General features: G+C 40.7%; 1 protein-coding gene across 2 annotated transcripts in view; it reads right to left on the bottom strand.

Annotated features, from left to right (window-relative positions):
- USP15 (ubiquitin specific peptidase 15) overlaps positions 1-12,358 on the bottom strand; it is a 199,220-nt gene extending 186,862 nt beyond the window's left edge. For both annotated transcript variants that reach the window (XM_006886038.1, XM_006886039.1), the window contains exon 1: positions 12,270-12,358. In XM_006886038.1, the coding sequence (XP_006886100.1) occupies positions 12,270-12,358 (89 nt within the window). The remainder of the gene's footprint in view (positions 1-12,269) is intronic.
- Between the last annotated feature and the right edge of the window lie 1,576 nt (positions 12,359-13,934).

The raw sequence follows: 13,934 nt of genomic DNA, 5'->3' as shown, positions 1-13,934 counted from the left end.
TTTTTTGACTCCAGCTCTCTTCACATTTCATTACAGTATCTTGCTTTGTCATCCCAAACTGCCCTTTGAAATTTTCTGTTCAGCTCTTTAATTTCTTGATTTCTAACTTTAGCTTTGGCTTCTTTGAGCTCTAATACAATATTCAGAGTCTCATCTGACATCATCTTGGTCTTTTCTTCCTCTTCTGCCTTTATAATGATCTTTTGCATTCTTTACAGGCAATATTCTTGATATCCTCCCACAGCTCATTCTGTCTTCGTTCATTGGTGTTCAAGGCCTCAAACCTGTTCCTGAAATGGTTTTGAAATTCGAGTGGGGTAGACTTAAGGTAAGATTTTGGCTCCTGTGGATTTTCTTTTCTTTTCTTCAGCTTTGGCTTGAACTTGCATATGAGTAGTTGGTGGTCTGTTCCACAATCAGCACCTGCCCTGGTTTTCACAGCTGATATTGAGCTTCTCCAGCAATCTTTCCACAGATGTAATCGATTTGATTCTTATTTGTATACCATCAGGTGCAATACATGTGTATAGCCTGCATTTGTGTTTCTTATAAAAGGTATTATCATTTGATCTCCAAATCCCCCATCCCCAGCCGCAGGGGAGAGCGTGAATGCAGTACCCCACTACCACAAATTACGTGGTAGTCTGCCACATTTGGGGAAACTGCAATGGATAAGCCTTGCCCTGAGAAAAACCACCTTCATGATCCTGGTACCTTCTCTGCCAGTTAAGTATAACCCATAAATTTTAAAACATATTTAAAAAAAAAACCCAAAACAAAACATATTTCCATTTTGGAAGCAAGATATCAAGATTTTCTATATACTTCATTATAACTGCAGAGTCCAAGAGATAAGCATGGGATAAAATGGTAGCATTCTAATCACAGAGTACATTTAAAGATGGGGGTGGTGCAGGGGAAATGTCCTTTTTATTTTATAAAGCAAAATTTCTTTTAAAACTTAATCTTTAAACAGTAAAGTGATTTAATGACAAGGACAAAAGATTCTCATTGCTTGTTCTCAAATCCTATCTATTACACAATGAGAACACAGTCAAGTGACTTAACCATTCAGATCCTAAGATTCTTAATGGAATAATGAGAATAAAAGCACTTGCATATTGGAGTTGAAGTAATGAGTAAATAAGCTAATATATGTAAAATACAGTAGCTAGCATATGAGTGTTTTAAAATATAGTATTACTAAAAAATATATATATACAGTATTATTATACATAAATAGTATTATTTGGTATATTCTCTCCGAAAAACTATAGAGAAGGGACCATATTACTTCTAATAAAAGCTATGGTTACCAATAAAGAATCAAAAATTCAAATTACAATAGGTAATGGACTGCCAAAGTAGTTGGGTTGTTTTTTTTCTTTCTTATTTGTCGTGCAAGAAAGATTAGTAACTATCACAAAACATTTTGTAAGAAAATCACTTCTTTAATATCGCTTGAGTGTTAATGGAAATGGCATATCAAAGGGGGGGGGAAGTCTGGAACACCTCAGACAAATTGAGTTGTGGGGTTTTTTCTTAGATTCACTCACAACTTAGACTCAAACCTCAAACTCATTGCCATTAAGTGGAATTAACTCGTATGTAACCCTTCAGCAAGTTTTTAGAAGTTGTAAAATGCATGAGATTTTAATCTTCTTTTGCACAGCCACTTGTGGATTTAAACCACTGGAGCTTAACATTTTAGAAATGATTTTAAAAATTATGCAAAAGTTTATGCTAAGTAAAATTGATTTAGTAGATTTTAAACAGCTATTAATATACCCTTAACTTCACCAATTTACCAATACTAAAATGCAGTTTTGCTTTCTAGTTTCACTTTCTGGCTATTTTGGTAGTAAAACACCTTGGCGTAAGTAAAAATAACTTTAACAGTAATATGAGTTCTTTATTAAATGTTGGTTAGTATGTGTCCTAAAGTCACCTGTGACTCATAGTAACTCAAATTTGTACAGCAGCTCTGAATTCTTCCCTGTCCTGAGCCAGTCTAACTGCCTCCGATACACCTACCCCAATTGCCCCAGTTACTGCACCAATCCATCTCGTCCAGGGTCTTCCTGTCCTGAGGTGTCACTTCACCCTTCCAATCATGATGTCCTTCTCCAAGGATTGGTCAGTCCTGGCCACATGCCCAAAGTATGTGAGATGGAGGAGCTTCAAAAATCCTAACCTTCAAGGAAAAACTTGGTTTCACCCTCTCCAAGACAATCCTATTTGTTTAGCTGGCAGTCCAGGGTATGTTTAAAACTCTTCTCCAGCACCACAACTCAAAGGCATCAATTCTTCTGTCATCCTTAGTCATTATATATATATGCCAAGTAATTTTGTGTTCATGTTATTCAGTAGTCTCTAGATTATTAACTGATTGTTGATCATAAGATTATATTCTTATTGGTGTCAATCAAAATTACACTAACATAAACCACATTAAAGTCTCAAAGATTTCTAAAGAGCCAAAACAGAATGAAAATTTCATAGACGAAATCAATGTCACCTCTCTAATGCCGCACACAAATTTACTTGGCAATTTACTGAAACAAGTGTGTCACAGCATTTTAAATGACTTACGTAAATTACTTTCCAAATTTACTGCAGTTATTAGTTCACATAAAAAGGCACCTAAGACTTAATAGATTAGTAAAGTTAGCTTACACATCACCACTGAATTAAATGTGTACATAAAAATTAGTCAAGATGATTAGTAGATGAAAACATTTAATCAAAATGGAGTGATTTGATGACTTGTAGTTACCTGTTTGTTTATTCATCACAAGTCTTTTAATAAAAGAAATATCAAAGAAAGCAGTCAACAAGTTCCAAGACTGCCTTGCAATACATTAACTAAAAACACAAGTTGTATTTGAGCTGATTCTCACTCATGGTGACTCCACGTATGTGAAAGCAGTGCTATAGCATTTCCATGTTGTTGCTGTTGTTAGATACTGTCTAGTCCCCTGCAACTCAGAAAGACCCTATACAGCTCTACACCCTACCCTCCTTTGACCCAAGTTCACTGTCTTTAATACACCTATCTCCATTACCACAGTTACTGAGTCAATCCGTCTCACCCAGGGTCTTCCTCTCTTGCACTGTCTCTCTACCCAACCAACCATGAGTCCCTCTCCAAGGACTGTTCCCTCCTGGCTATATGCCCAAAGTATGTGAGATGGAGCTTCAAAATCCTCCAAGGAATAGCCTGATTTCACCCTCTCCAGGAAAGACCTATTTGTTCTCTTAGCATTTCATGGTCTGTTCAATACTCCTCTCCAGCACCAAAACTCAAAAGCATCGATCTTTCTTTTATCATCTTTAGTTATTGCCCAGGTCTCTGATGCACAGCAAGTTAACTGAGAAAACCATGGCTTAGATTAAAAGCATCTTAGTCTCTAGACAAAAAGTGTTGCTCTTCAGTAATCTGGCAAGGTCCCTAATAGCAAATTTTCCCAGTACAATCTATCTTTTGATTTCCTGACTGCTGGTCCCAAGAGTTGATTGTGGAACCAAGCAAGCAGAAATTGTTAGCAATCTCAATCTCGTCTCCATCTACCATCATGCTGCCAATTGGCCCAGTGGCAAGAATCTTTGTTTAGATAATGATGCACTTCAATCCATACTGAAGACTGCAGTCCTTGACCTGCAACAGATGCCTCAGGTATGCCTCAGTTTCAGTAAGCAAGGTTGTGTTATCTGCATGACAAAGGTTGCTGATGAGTCTTCCTCCAATCCTGATGCCACATTCCTCCTTGAAGTCCAGCCTCCCAGATGATCTGTTCTGCATACAGATTGAAAAGGTATGGAGAGAGGATACATCCCTGGCATACATCTTTCCTGATTTAAACCATGCAGTGTTTCTTTGTTCTGACAACTGGTTCCTGGTCCAAGTATAGGTTTCACATAAGCACAATTAAGTGTTAGGAGATTCCTGTTCTTAAAGTTAGCCACGATTTTTTGTGATTCACACAGTCAAATGCCTTTGCCCAGTCAATGAAACACGGATAGACTTTCTCTGCTTTCAGCTAAAATCCATCTAACATTGCCTATAGTGTCACTAAAGCCACAGTCTCTCTTAAACCCAGCTTGCACATCTAGTAGTTTTCTGTCAATGTACTGTTCCAGTCATTTTTGAGCAATCTTCAGCAGAATCTTCCTTGCATGTGATAGTAATGATACTGTTTCATAATTTCTGCACTTGGTTGTATCATCTTTTTTTTTGGAATGGGAATAAATATGGATCTGTTCCAGTCAGTTATCAGGTAGTCCTCCAGATTTCTTGGCACAACCTGATGACCATGTCCAGGGCTCCATCTGTTTTGCTCAAATATGTCAATTGGTATGCCATCAATTCCTAGGGCCGGAAAAATACCGTTAGGCTTTCTTCTGAAGTGTCTTTGAGTAAGCTCAAATTGCCAGACTTTCTGCTAGCAGCTGAGTACCTTAACCACTTACAGCAGCCAGGCACTCCATTTATATGTTGACTATTGCCATCTGCAATTGTGTAAGGGATTCCAACTCACAGCAATCCCTTAAATATGTTTCTCCATTTCTAACATACTTATGTGTTAACAGCTTTAGTTTGCTTGGCTCCACAATCAACACTGTTGGTATCAGCAGCCAGGAAATCAAGAGAAGAATTGTCAGGCACCTCTCCAGAGTACTGAAGAGCAATAATATCATTCTGGAGACTAAGGTTTACTTGGTCCAGGCCATAGTCTTTGGAATTGCTTGCTATGCATCGGAGAACTGGACAATGACTAGGGATGATAAAAAGAGAGGTGATGCCTTTGAGCTGTGGTGCTGGAGAAGAGTACTGAATATACCATGGACTGCTAGGAGAACAAACAGGTTTGTGCTACAGAGGATGAAACTGGGCTGCTTTTTGGAGGCAAGGATTCTGAGGCTTCATCTGACATACTTTGGGCTTGCTGCAAGGAGGGACCAGTATTTGGAGAGGTACATCATGCTTGGAAGGGTGGAGGGACAAAGAAAGAGAGGTAGACCATTGAAGAGATGGACTGATTCAGTGACTGGGATAATGAGGGGAGCTGTGTCAGAAATGCTAAAGTTGGCACAGGATAGAACAGGTTTTGGTTGCTATGAGTTGCAAGCAACTCAATGGCATATAACAACAACAACAACAACAACAATGTAACAATATTAGTAAGGTGCACACAACTCAGGCCATGGTCTTTTCAATCATTTGCTATGCATTTGAGAGCTGGACAATGAATTAGGATGGCAAAAGAACTACTGATGTTTTTAAGTTGTGATCTTGGAGTGTACTACTGAATATACTATGGATTTCCAAAAGAACAAACAGGTATGTCTTGAGAAGGTGCAACCAATGTGTTCTTTGGTGGTAAAAATAACAAAAGTTTTGTTTCACTTCCTTTGAGGCATGCTGCTAGAAAAAACTACTCTTTGAAGAGGGATATCATGCTTAGAACGGTGGAGCACGTCTGTGGAAAAGAGGAAAACCCTCAACCAGAAGGACTGACACAGTATTTGTAGCAATGGGCTCAAATATTTAAGAAATTGTGATGTTAACACAAGATAGGACAGGGTTCAGCTTTGTTTTTCACAGAATTACACCGAGCCATACTCAACAGCTCCTAACAGCAGCAGCAGCAGCAGCAGCAGCAGCAATGTAATATGGACAACCCTAGTGGTGCAATGGTTTAACAGTTGCCTACTAACATAGGCTAGCTGAAGCCACCAACTACTTCATGGGGGAAAGACAGGATAGCAGGCTTTTGTAAAGATCAGAGTCTTTGAAACTCTAGAGGGCAGTTCTAATCCATCTTAAATTGTCCTTAGTAGTTGAAACCAATTCAAAGACAATGAGGGTTTTTAAAAAAATTTTCTTAAAATTTAATTTTATTCTTTTGTGTGTGTGTGTGTGTGTATCGTCAAATTGGATCTGACTGGTATAGTAGGACACTGCCCGTCCTACTCCAGCAGAGCCTCTGGTGGATTTGAACCGCTCATCCCTGGGATTGCAGTGCAGCTTCTTGCCACTAGGCCACCAGAGCTCCCTGACAATGAGTTTTTAAAGTGTTCATTTGGAGTTTTCCATCTTATCAAGGAAAATCACTATGCTCTTAATAGCTAAATTATCTTTCACTTATCCTTACTCGAACAATCGTAGTTGCCTTAAATGTCTTCTATATAGGTCCATAATGCTTTTTAAGGTTGTTCATGTTTTTCTGAATCTCTTCTTGGAGTTGAAGCACTTAACAAAAAAAAAAGGTATTATGACAGTAATCTTTTTACTCCTTCTGAGAGAACTCCGGTGGCCTAGTGGATAAGGAGCTGCAGTGCCAACCCAAAGGCATGCAGTTGGAAATCACCAGCTGCTCTGGGATAAAGGTGATCAATCTCCTCCAGTTCAATGTGTAGCCTTTGGAAATCCACTGGAAGGTCAGCCATGAGTCAGTTCTGACTTGTCAACACACAACAACAAAGTAGATCAGTATCATTATCCTACTTCACATTTCCAAAGAGGTAATATTATTCTAGCATCAATTTATTTCTTAATATAAAATCCGGTATTGCTTGTGTCATGAGGGAGCCTAGAGTAAGGAGCTGCATTTGTACTGCCAACCTGAAGGAACACGATTCAAATTTACCAGCTGTTCAATGAAAAAAAGATGGGCAATCTCCTCCCATGCAAATCACTACCTCTAAAACCAGCTGGAGGGTCAGTTATGGGTTGGTTCTGCCTCAAAGGTATATAACAACAATGTAACACGTATTTTGAAGTTTTTTCTTCATTTCAAACTTGAACAACTTACTTTTGTATATAGACAGTAAGTTTAAAAATAAAAATCATTTTCTAAAAATAAAAATAATTTTCTACTTATGAATAAGAAATCAAGCAATGATCCACACAAAATACATATTATTTTCCTAGGTGTTAGAATTAACAGAGTATCACAAGATACATACTCATTGTTCGATGTCTTATTTGTAAATAGAAAACTTTTTATAGATTGAAGCTCACTATCAAGAAAACAAAGATTCTCACCACGGGGCCGACTGGCAGCATCACAGTAGACAGTGAAAAGATAGTGATTGTTAACAGCTTCGGTTTGCTTGGCTCCACAATCAACACTCTTGGTACCAGCAAATTGAATTGGGAAAGTCTGCTGTCAGGGATAAGGTATGCCTGATCCAGGCCATAGTCTTTACAATTGCTTGCTATGTGTTAGAAGCTAGAAAATGACTAGGAGTGACAGAAAGAGAATGGATGCCTTTGAGCTGTGGTGCTGGAGAAGAGTACTGATTATACCACGGACTGCTTGGAGAAAAAACAGGTTTGTCCTAGAGAGAGTGAAACCAGGCTTCTCCTTAGAGGCAAGGATTCTGAAGCTTTGTCTAAGATACTTGGGTCATGTTGCAAGGAGGGACCAGTCCTTGGAGAGGGACGTCATGCTTGGGAGGGTGGAGGGACAGTGAAGGTGAAAACCCTTGATGAGATGGACTGATTCAGTGACTGGGGTAATAGAGGTAGGTGTGTCAGGGACAATAAGGTTGGTACAGGATACAGCAGGGTTTAGGGCTGTTTGTACAAAGATAGGGTCGCTATGAGTTGTAAGCAGCTCAATGGCACATAACAACTCAGAAAGAAAGCACTCAACACGTAACTAGTACAATCTATTCTTTTTAATTCATCTGGGTACAACTTTAAATATCTGTATTAAACTTTGAAGGATAAATCTACCTATATTTCTGCCTCAGCCCAGTGAGTCGTTCAAATATAGTGATATACACATAACTAAAAATAAGTTCTAGTTACATATCAAATACTTCAAAAGGACTAACACAAGTTCTTAAAAAAAGTTAAAGAGAAATCTAACTTTTTACTGAATTCCAAATGTATGGGCTCAAGCTACAAAATTATTATTAATTATCTTTACCACAAACAAGCACACTGTTAAATATTTGGGGAAGTCTGTTGTTAGGGACCTCTCCAAAGTACTGAAGAGCAATGGTGTCTCTCTGGAGACTAAGGTGCGTCTGATACAGGCCATGGTCTTTGCTATCACTTGTTATGCATCACAGAGTTGGACAATGACTAAGAAGGATAGAAGGAGAATTGATGCCTTTGAGCTGTGGTGCTGGAGAAGAGTATTGAGGGTATCATGGACTGCTAGGAAAACAGATTCATCCTGGAAAGGGTTAAACCAGGCAGCTCCCTGAAGGCAAGGATTCTGAGGCTCCATCTAACATACTTTGTACATGTTGTAAGGAGGGACCGGCCCTTGGAGGGGGACATCGTGCTTGGTAGGGTGAAGGGAAAGCGCAGGAGGGGAATCCCCTCTATGAGGTGGATTGATTCAGTGACTGGGGTAATCGGGATGGGTGTTGCGATTGGCACAGGACAGAGCAGAGTTTAGGGCTGTTGTACGTAGGGTCGCTATGAGTCGCAGGTGACTCGACGGTACATAACAACAACAACAACAAAATTATTCTCCTTCAAACTCATGCTACACTATTTTGGGAGGAAGGTATGTTTCACCTAATTTGTAATGGTCCTGGTAAGCTGATTTCAGCACTGCCTTAGTCATGGAATTTGACTCGACAGTACACAACAACATTTTTATTTTACAAAATCCATTTTTATTCATGTCAAGAGACTACAAAAATTAGTAACTTTTAAATGTTCTTTAACATAACAGATTTCATCTTTAAAAGCTCACTGGTGGTGTTGTATACCCTCAAGTTGGAACAAACCCATAGCTGACTCTCTGGTGGGTTTTCAGAAGCAGTTGATCGCAGGGGAGGAGACTGCCACTATGGCTCCTGTGGAGCAGTTGATGCATTAGAACTGAGTGCCTTTGGGATTGAAGCGTAGCTCCCTTTATAACCCATAGACCATAATACTGGAATACTAGAAAATGTCCAATTTCAGCACACAAATAAATATATTAGGAACACGCCAGTGTGAATAACAACAAATATTATTTATTCAAAGGTCATATTTTGTCAGAGTTGCTGTACATAGGGTCACTATACATGGCAGGGTCGCTATACATTGCAGGTGGCTCAGTGGCATGTAACAGTAATAACATACTATGACAGATTTGGAAGCAGGAGTGGCATCCACTTCCTAAATAACATGCCTCCAGAAACTCTACGAACTTTGATAAATGTCAATAGTTATAGAGGGGCTTCAGGCCTTTTGTTCATAGGGTCACTATGAGTTGTGCTTGACTCAAAGACATTCAATAACAACAACAACGTAACAAGTGTATGTGGACATTCAAAGCATTTTTAGCATATAAACACAGTATATGCTTAACAGTCATCTACCAAGTAGGAAAAACCCAAAACTTAGATCAAAGTATTTAAATTCAAGTTTATTCTCTCCTCGATTATTTGAAAATGATCCTGATACAATGACATTTTGCTAGGAGTAAATGGTATAGGTAAGAAGGTAACTAAAAACCAATGCTTCCTTAAAAATATCAAATAATTTTTAGAATCTAATGGAATCAAGGTTAAAACCCTTATAATAAAATAACTACCCATTTTCATAGATGGAGATACTGAAGTGCAATGGTTTAAATTAACTTTCCCCAAAGTTATACTTCAAGTTAATTGGTAGAACTGTGATATAATTTAAATGGTCAAAATCTTCTGCTCTTCCCATTAAGTCCTATGCTATATAAATATCCATTCAAGCAACATCCAACCATATGTATATTCATGGTCCCATAAAGTTACAACATGGGTACAGATATCTGGATTGGAGAACTAAATCTAGCAAATCCACCAGCTTTCAGCAATTCAAGTCTATTGCATCAAAGCAACTGTGTTGCCAAGTTTATAATGGCATTGTTGTTGTTGTTGTTAGGTCCTACTGGAAGTGACTCATAGCTGACCCTCCAATAGGTTTTCAGATGCAGTAAATTTCAAGGGAGGAGATTTGTCTGTCTTTCTCTCTTGCTGCTGCTAGTGGATTCCAACTGCATGCCTCTGGGTTGGCAGATCAGTTTCTTTCTACTAAGCAAAAAGAGCTCCCTATAAAAGCACAGTATATATAAACCTAATAAACAGTTCTACTGCACTTTCTCCTAAACAATTTGCTGTATAACAGTATGCTTTGACTCACAGGCAGTAACATCCTTGTAACAATCTTGTATATTGATCAGCACATCAGAAGTGGTTAGTCTCCCTCAGAAAATATTAACATTAGGTTTACCATGTCCCCCCAACAAAACCAGCCTGAGTGAGAGCAGCAGCAAGAAGCAAGGAAGTATCAATTTGGAAGTGAAATTGAAAATTATCAAACAACATGAAAGTGGAAAAATCAGTGAATGCTAATGACCAGTTTCTACATGCTGCACTAGCTAACCACAATGACCCTCAAAAACTATTTTCCAAGGTGTCAGAGGACCAGGCTTAACAATTAGAGAGCTTATGAAGCTAAAGTTTAAAGGTATATGTACCAGATACTAGCAGTCAGAAAAACAAAAGATGAACTGTACTGGGGAAATCTGCTGTCAGGGACCTCTCCAGAGTACTGAGAAGCAAAGAAGTCAGTTTAAAGACTATGGTGTGTCTGATCCAGGCCATGGTCTTCACAATTATTTGCTATGCATGAGAGATGGACAATGACTAAGGATGACAGAAGAATTGATGCCTTTGAGTTGTGGTGCTGGAGAAGAGTCTCGAACATACTATGGACCGCCAAGAAAACAAACAGGTCTGTCTTGGGAGAGGGTGAAGCCAAGTTTCTCCTTGTAGACTAGGATATTTGAAGCACCGTCTCATACATTGGGAATGTGTCCAGGAGAAGGGCATATGTTCGGAAGGGCAGAAGGACGTGGCAGGAGAGGAAGACCCCAGATGAGATGGATTGATACAGTAACTGGGGCAGTGGGGGTAGTAGGTGTGTCGGTAAGACTGGCACAGGACAGGGCGGGCTTCAGAGCAGCTGTACCTAGGGTCGCTATGACTCATAGGCAGCGTGAGTGCACATAAGAACATATCGGATAAGGAGAAACTACTATTGGTCCGTACTGTTCACTGCTACAGCATGGAGTTACTCATAGTTATTTTAAAAATGTAGGACTAGACTTTGGAGTTTGTATAACTTCCAAATCAGGTTAACATTCAATTTTACAAAACTTAATGTAGATATTAAGTGAAGCATGAAAATATATGAAAGGGCACTTTGTAAATTATCATTGTTATGGTAACTGTAGGACGTTAGAAGAATTTATTACTATAAAGAGGCACAATGAACACAATATATATATTCCTTAGCTGTTTCAGTAAAGTGATGCAGGAGTATTTCCCTCTTAAATAAACATACGCAAATCATACAAGTCTACTTTCCCTTCTGTCCTTAAAAACTGAACACTTATGTCACATATTTACATATTTAATTTATTCTGGAAGTCACTTGATAACGCCCACAAGTAATAAAATCGCCGCATGTATCTGTCAGTATTTTAAGAGCACATCCTTCAGTATTTTATAAGTTTTCCATAATAACAAGTTACTTATGCGTCAAATGGACTTATCTACTTTTTGCAGGCCTACGTTATCCCTGAAACAGGAGGGAAGGGCTGTACTTTAAAGAGAAACGCTGCTAGCTTTTATCAACCCTCCACTAAAGCACAAGACCACGTGGTATCTCTCATAAGCCCAAGGCTCCCTACTTCTCTCCCTCCTTTTGCCACGGACCTGCAAACTGGGGTTTCTTTCTCGTAAGTGGCGCCCTGACACATGCCACCTGTGTAGCACGGACCGCAAACATCCTGTAGCCTGCCTCCCGGAAGGCTATGAGAATCGCAATGAAAGGGAACTCGGATGCTTACAATGCCGGGAAAGGAAATGACTGCAAAAGTAAAACGGCTGAGATCGTAACAAACCGCGGGAACCAGACCTGTCAAATACTCCGTAAGACCCCAGTCGAAAGCTCGTAATCTGTGATTCGGGAAGGCCTTAGGTGGGAGCGGCACTACTGGAGGAAGGAGGGCGAAAGAGAACTGCATGAGCCCCACTGCTGAGCCCCACAAACATCTCTGAAAGCCTCAACAAGCCAAGAACTCTAGCCCTCATCTCCAGTCCAACCTTTGCCCCAACATTCTGGCAGCGGCCAAAATCGTGCTGCCCAGGGCGGCAGCCCCCGACCTGCCCGCACCTGTCACTAGGGAAAGGCACCAGCCCGCAGTTCTCTCCTAGTTCCCCATCAGCCGCAGGAAACCGTGAACACCTCGACCCCTTTCTCTCACCAAGTGTCCCCTTTCCGGAGCGAGGTTTTGAGCAAAGCCGCGATGTCAGAACGCTGGGTGTCCAGATCCGCCGCTCCACCTTCCGCCATCTTCTTCCACTAGCAGTAGCGGAGGCGGCGGCAGCGACGGCGGCGGCACGCCCCAGAGCATTGTGGGTATGGCGTCCTGCGGCCCCGCCCAGCCGCCAGGTCGAAACCAAAAGAGCCGGGAGGGGTGGGGGTGTGCTGAAGACTGCATCTCGGGACTGGAGGAAGTCCCCGCGGTGGAATGGGTGTGGGCTGTGGTCGGCTGCCCCCATCGCTTCGCGCCTCTCTAGCACCTCGTGCAGGCCACGACCTCAGGCCCGGGAACGTCAGTGCGGCTCGGGCGCTCTTGAGCGATACCATGTCCGCTTGGCTTCTGCCTTCCCCTCCCTCTTTTCCCACAGAAGCCTGAAAACCCTTATTTGCGCATTCGCTCATGCTTGAGAGTGGGGTGGGGATGGGGGGCGTGGGGACCGCTAAGATACAGCAGATAATTTTAGCAGCGTTGTGGCTCCTAGCCTTTTCTTTTGCAAGTTGCGGAGCCCAAGCTCGGTTCATATTAGACCAAACAAAGAACAATCCGAAACAGCGTTTTGGCTGCAGTGCCCTCCCTGGGCTCCTTCATACTCCTGCTGTAGGTGGGGAATCTTTTATAGGCTCTTTGTGACGCCTCCCTAGGCACACCCAGACAGCTAAACTGCAGTGAAAAACATGTCCCAGTTCCGCGGTGAAAAGACGTAAAATATGTATTGAGAAATGGCCAGGTACTGAAGGGGAGGAAAATCCTTTCCTTCACTTCCCATGATATCTATTTCTGAAGTGTAACTAGATAGTAATTCCAGGTAACTATTTACTTGAAGCCAACAACTATGCTAAAGATGAGGAAATAGTTATTTAGTTTTAAAAAAAATTCTTGAGCCTTGGGCAAGGTGTCATAGCCAGTAACTAGAGAGGCGAGCTTATAACCCAGGCTCCAAACCCCGTGTGCTTTCTACACTCACTGCCTCTCCTTGTTGAAAACCTGAACGAAAATGTAAACTCCACAAAAGTTGGAAGTGGGTCTGCATTTTTTCCCCCTTTACCTCTGTAAAAGAGACTAGCCCAATTTTCCCTAACATAAAAACCATCAAAATGTTTAATTTTTGCAGAACTGCTTTTAGAGTCTAAGTAAAGATACCTGCGCGTTAGTGTTAAAATAATCAGTGGTTATCAGAGGATTTTAGGTAAAACAAACAAACAAACAAACAAAAACCCACCTAAAATTAAAAAAGGAGGCATTCTCCAACCACGTGATTTTTACATTTGTGGCCTCTGAAACCTAGAGGGTCAGCTATGAGTCGATTCCAAAGACAGCAATAAGTTGTGTTGGGTTTAACTTTAACTCGTTCAAGTAGCCCTGGTGGCATAGGGTGTAATGTAAGGAAAAGGTTAGTGCCTAGAATCCACCTGCTGCTCTCTGGGAAAGTGTAGGGCAGTTTTCTCCCCAGAGATTTAGAGCCCTAGAAATTCTATGGAAGGTCACTATGAGTCTAAAACGACTTAATGGCAGTTTTTCCTACCTCAGTGAGAATGTAGCACATGGTTGTACGAATGCTAGTGAGAAGTGCTGAACCCTTCCAAGTTAAAGTAGTGGAAACAAGCA

The sequence above is a fragment of the Elephantulus edwardii genome, unplaced genomic scaffold, assembly GCF_000299155.1.
Source record: "Elephantulus edwardii isolate Elephantulus edwardi_28Jun2011 unplaced genomic scaffold, EleEdw1.0 scaffold00047, whole genome shotgun sequence".
NCBI classification, from domain to species: Eukaryota; Metazoa; Chordata; class Mammalia; order Macroscelidea; family Macroscelididae; genus Elephantulus; species Elephantulus edwardii.
The sequence above is the reverse complement of the archived record's forward strand: the minus strand, read 5'-3'. Positions and strand labels throughout refer to the sequence as shown.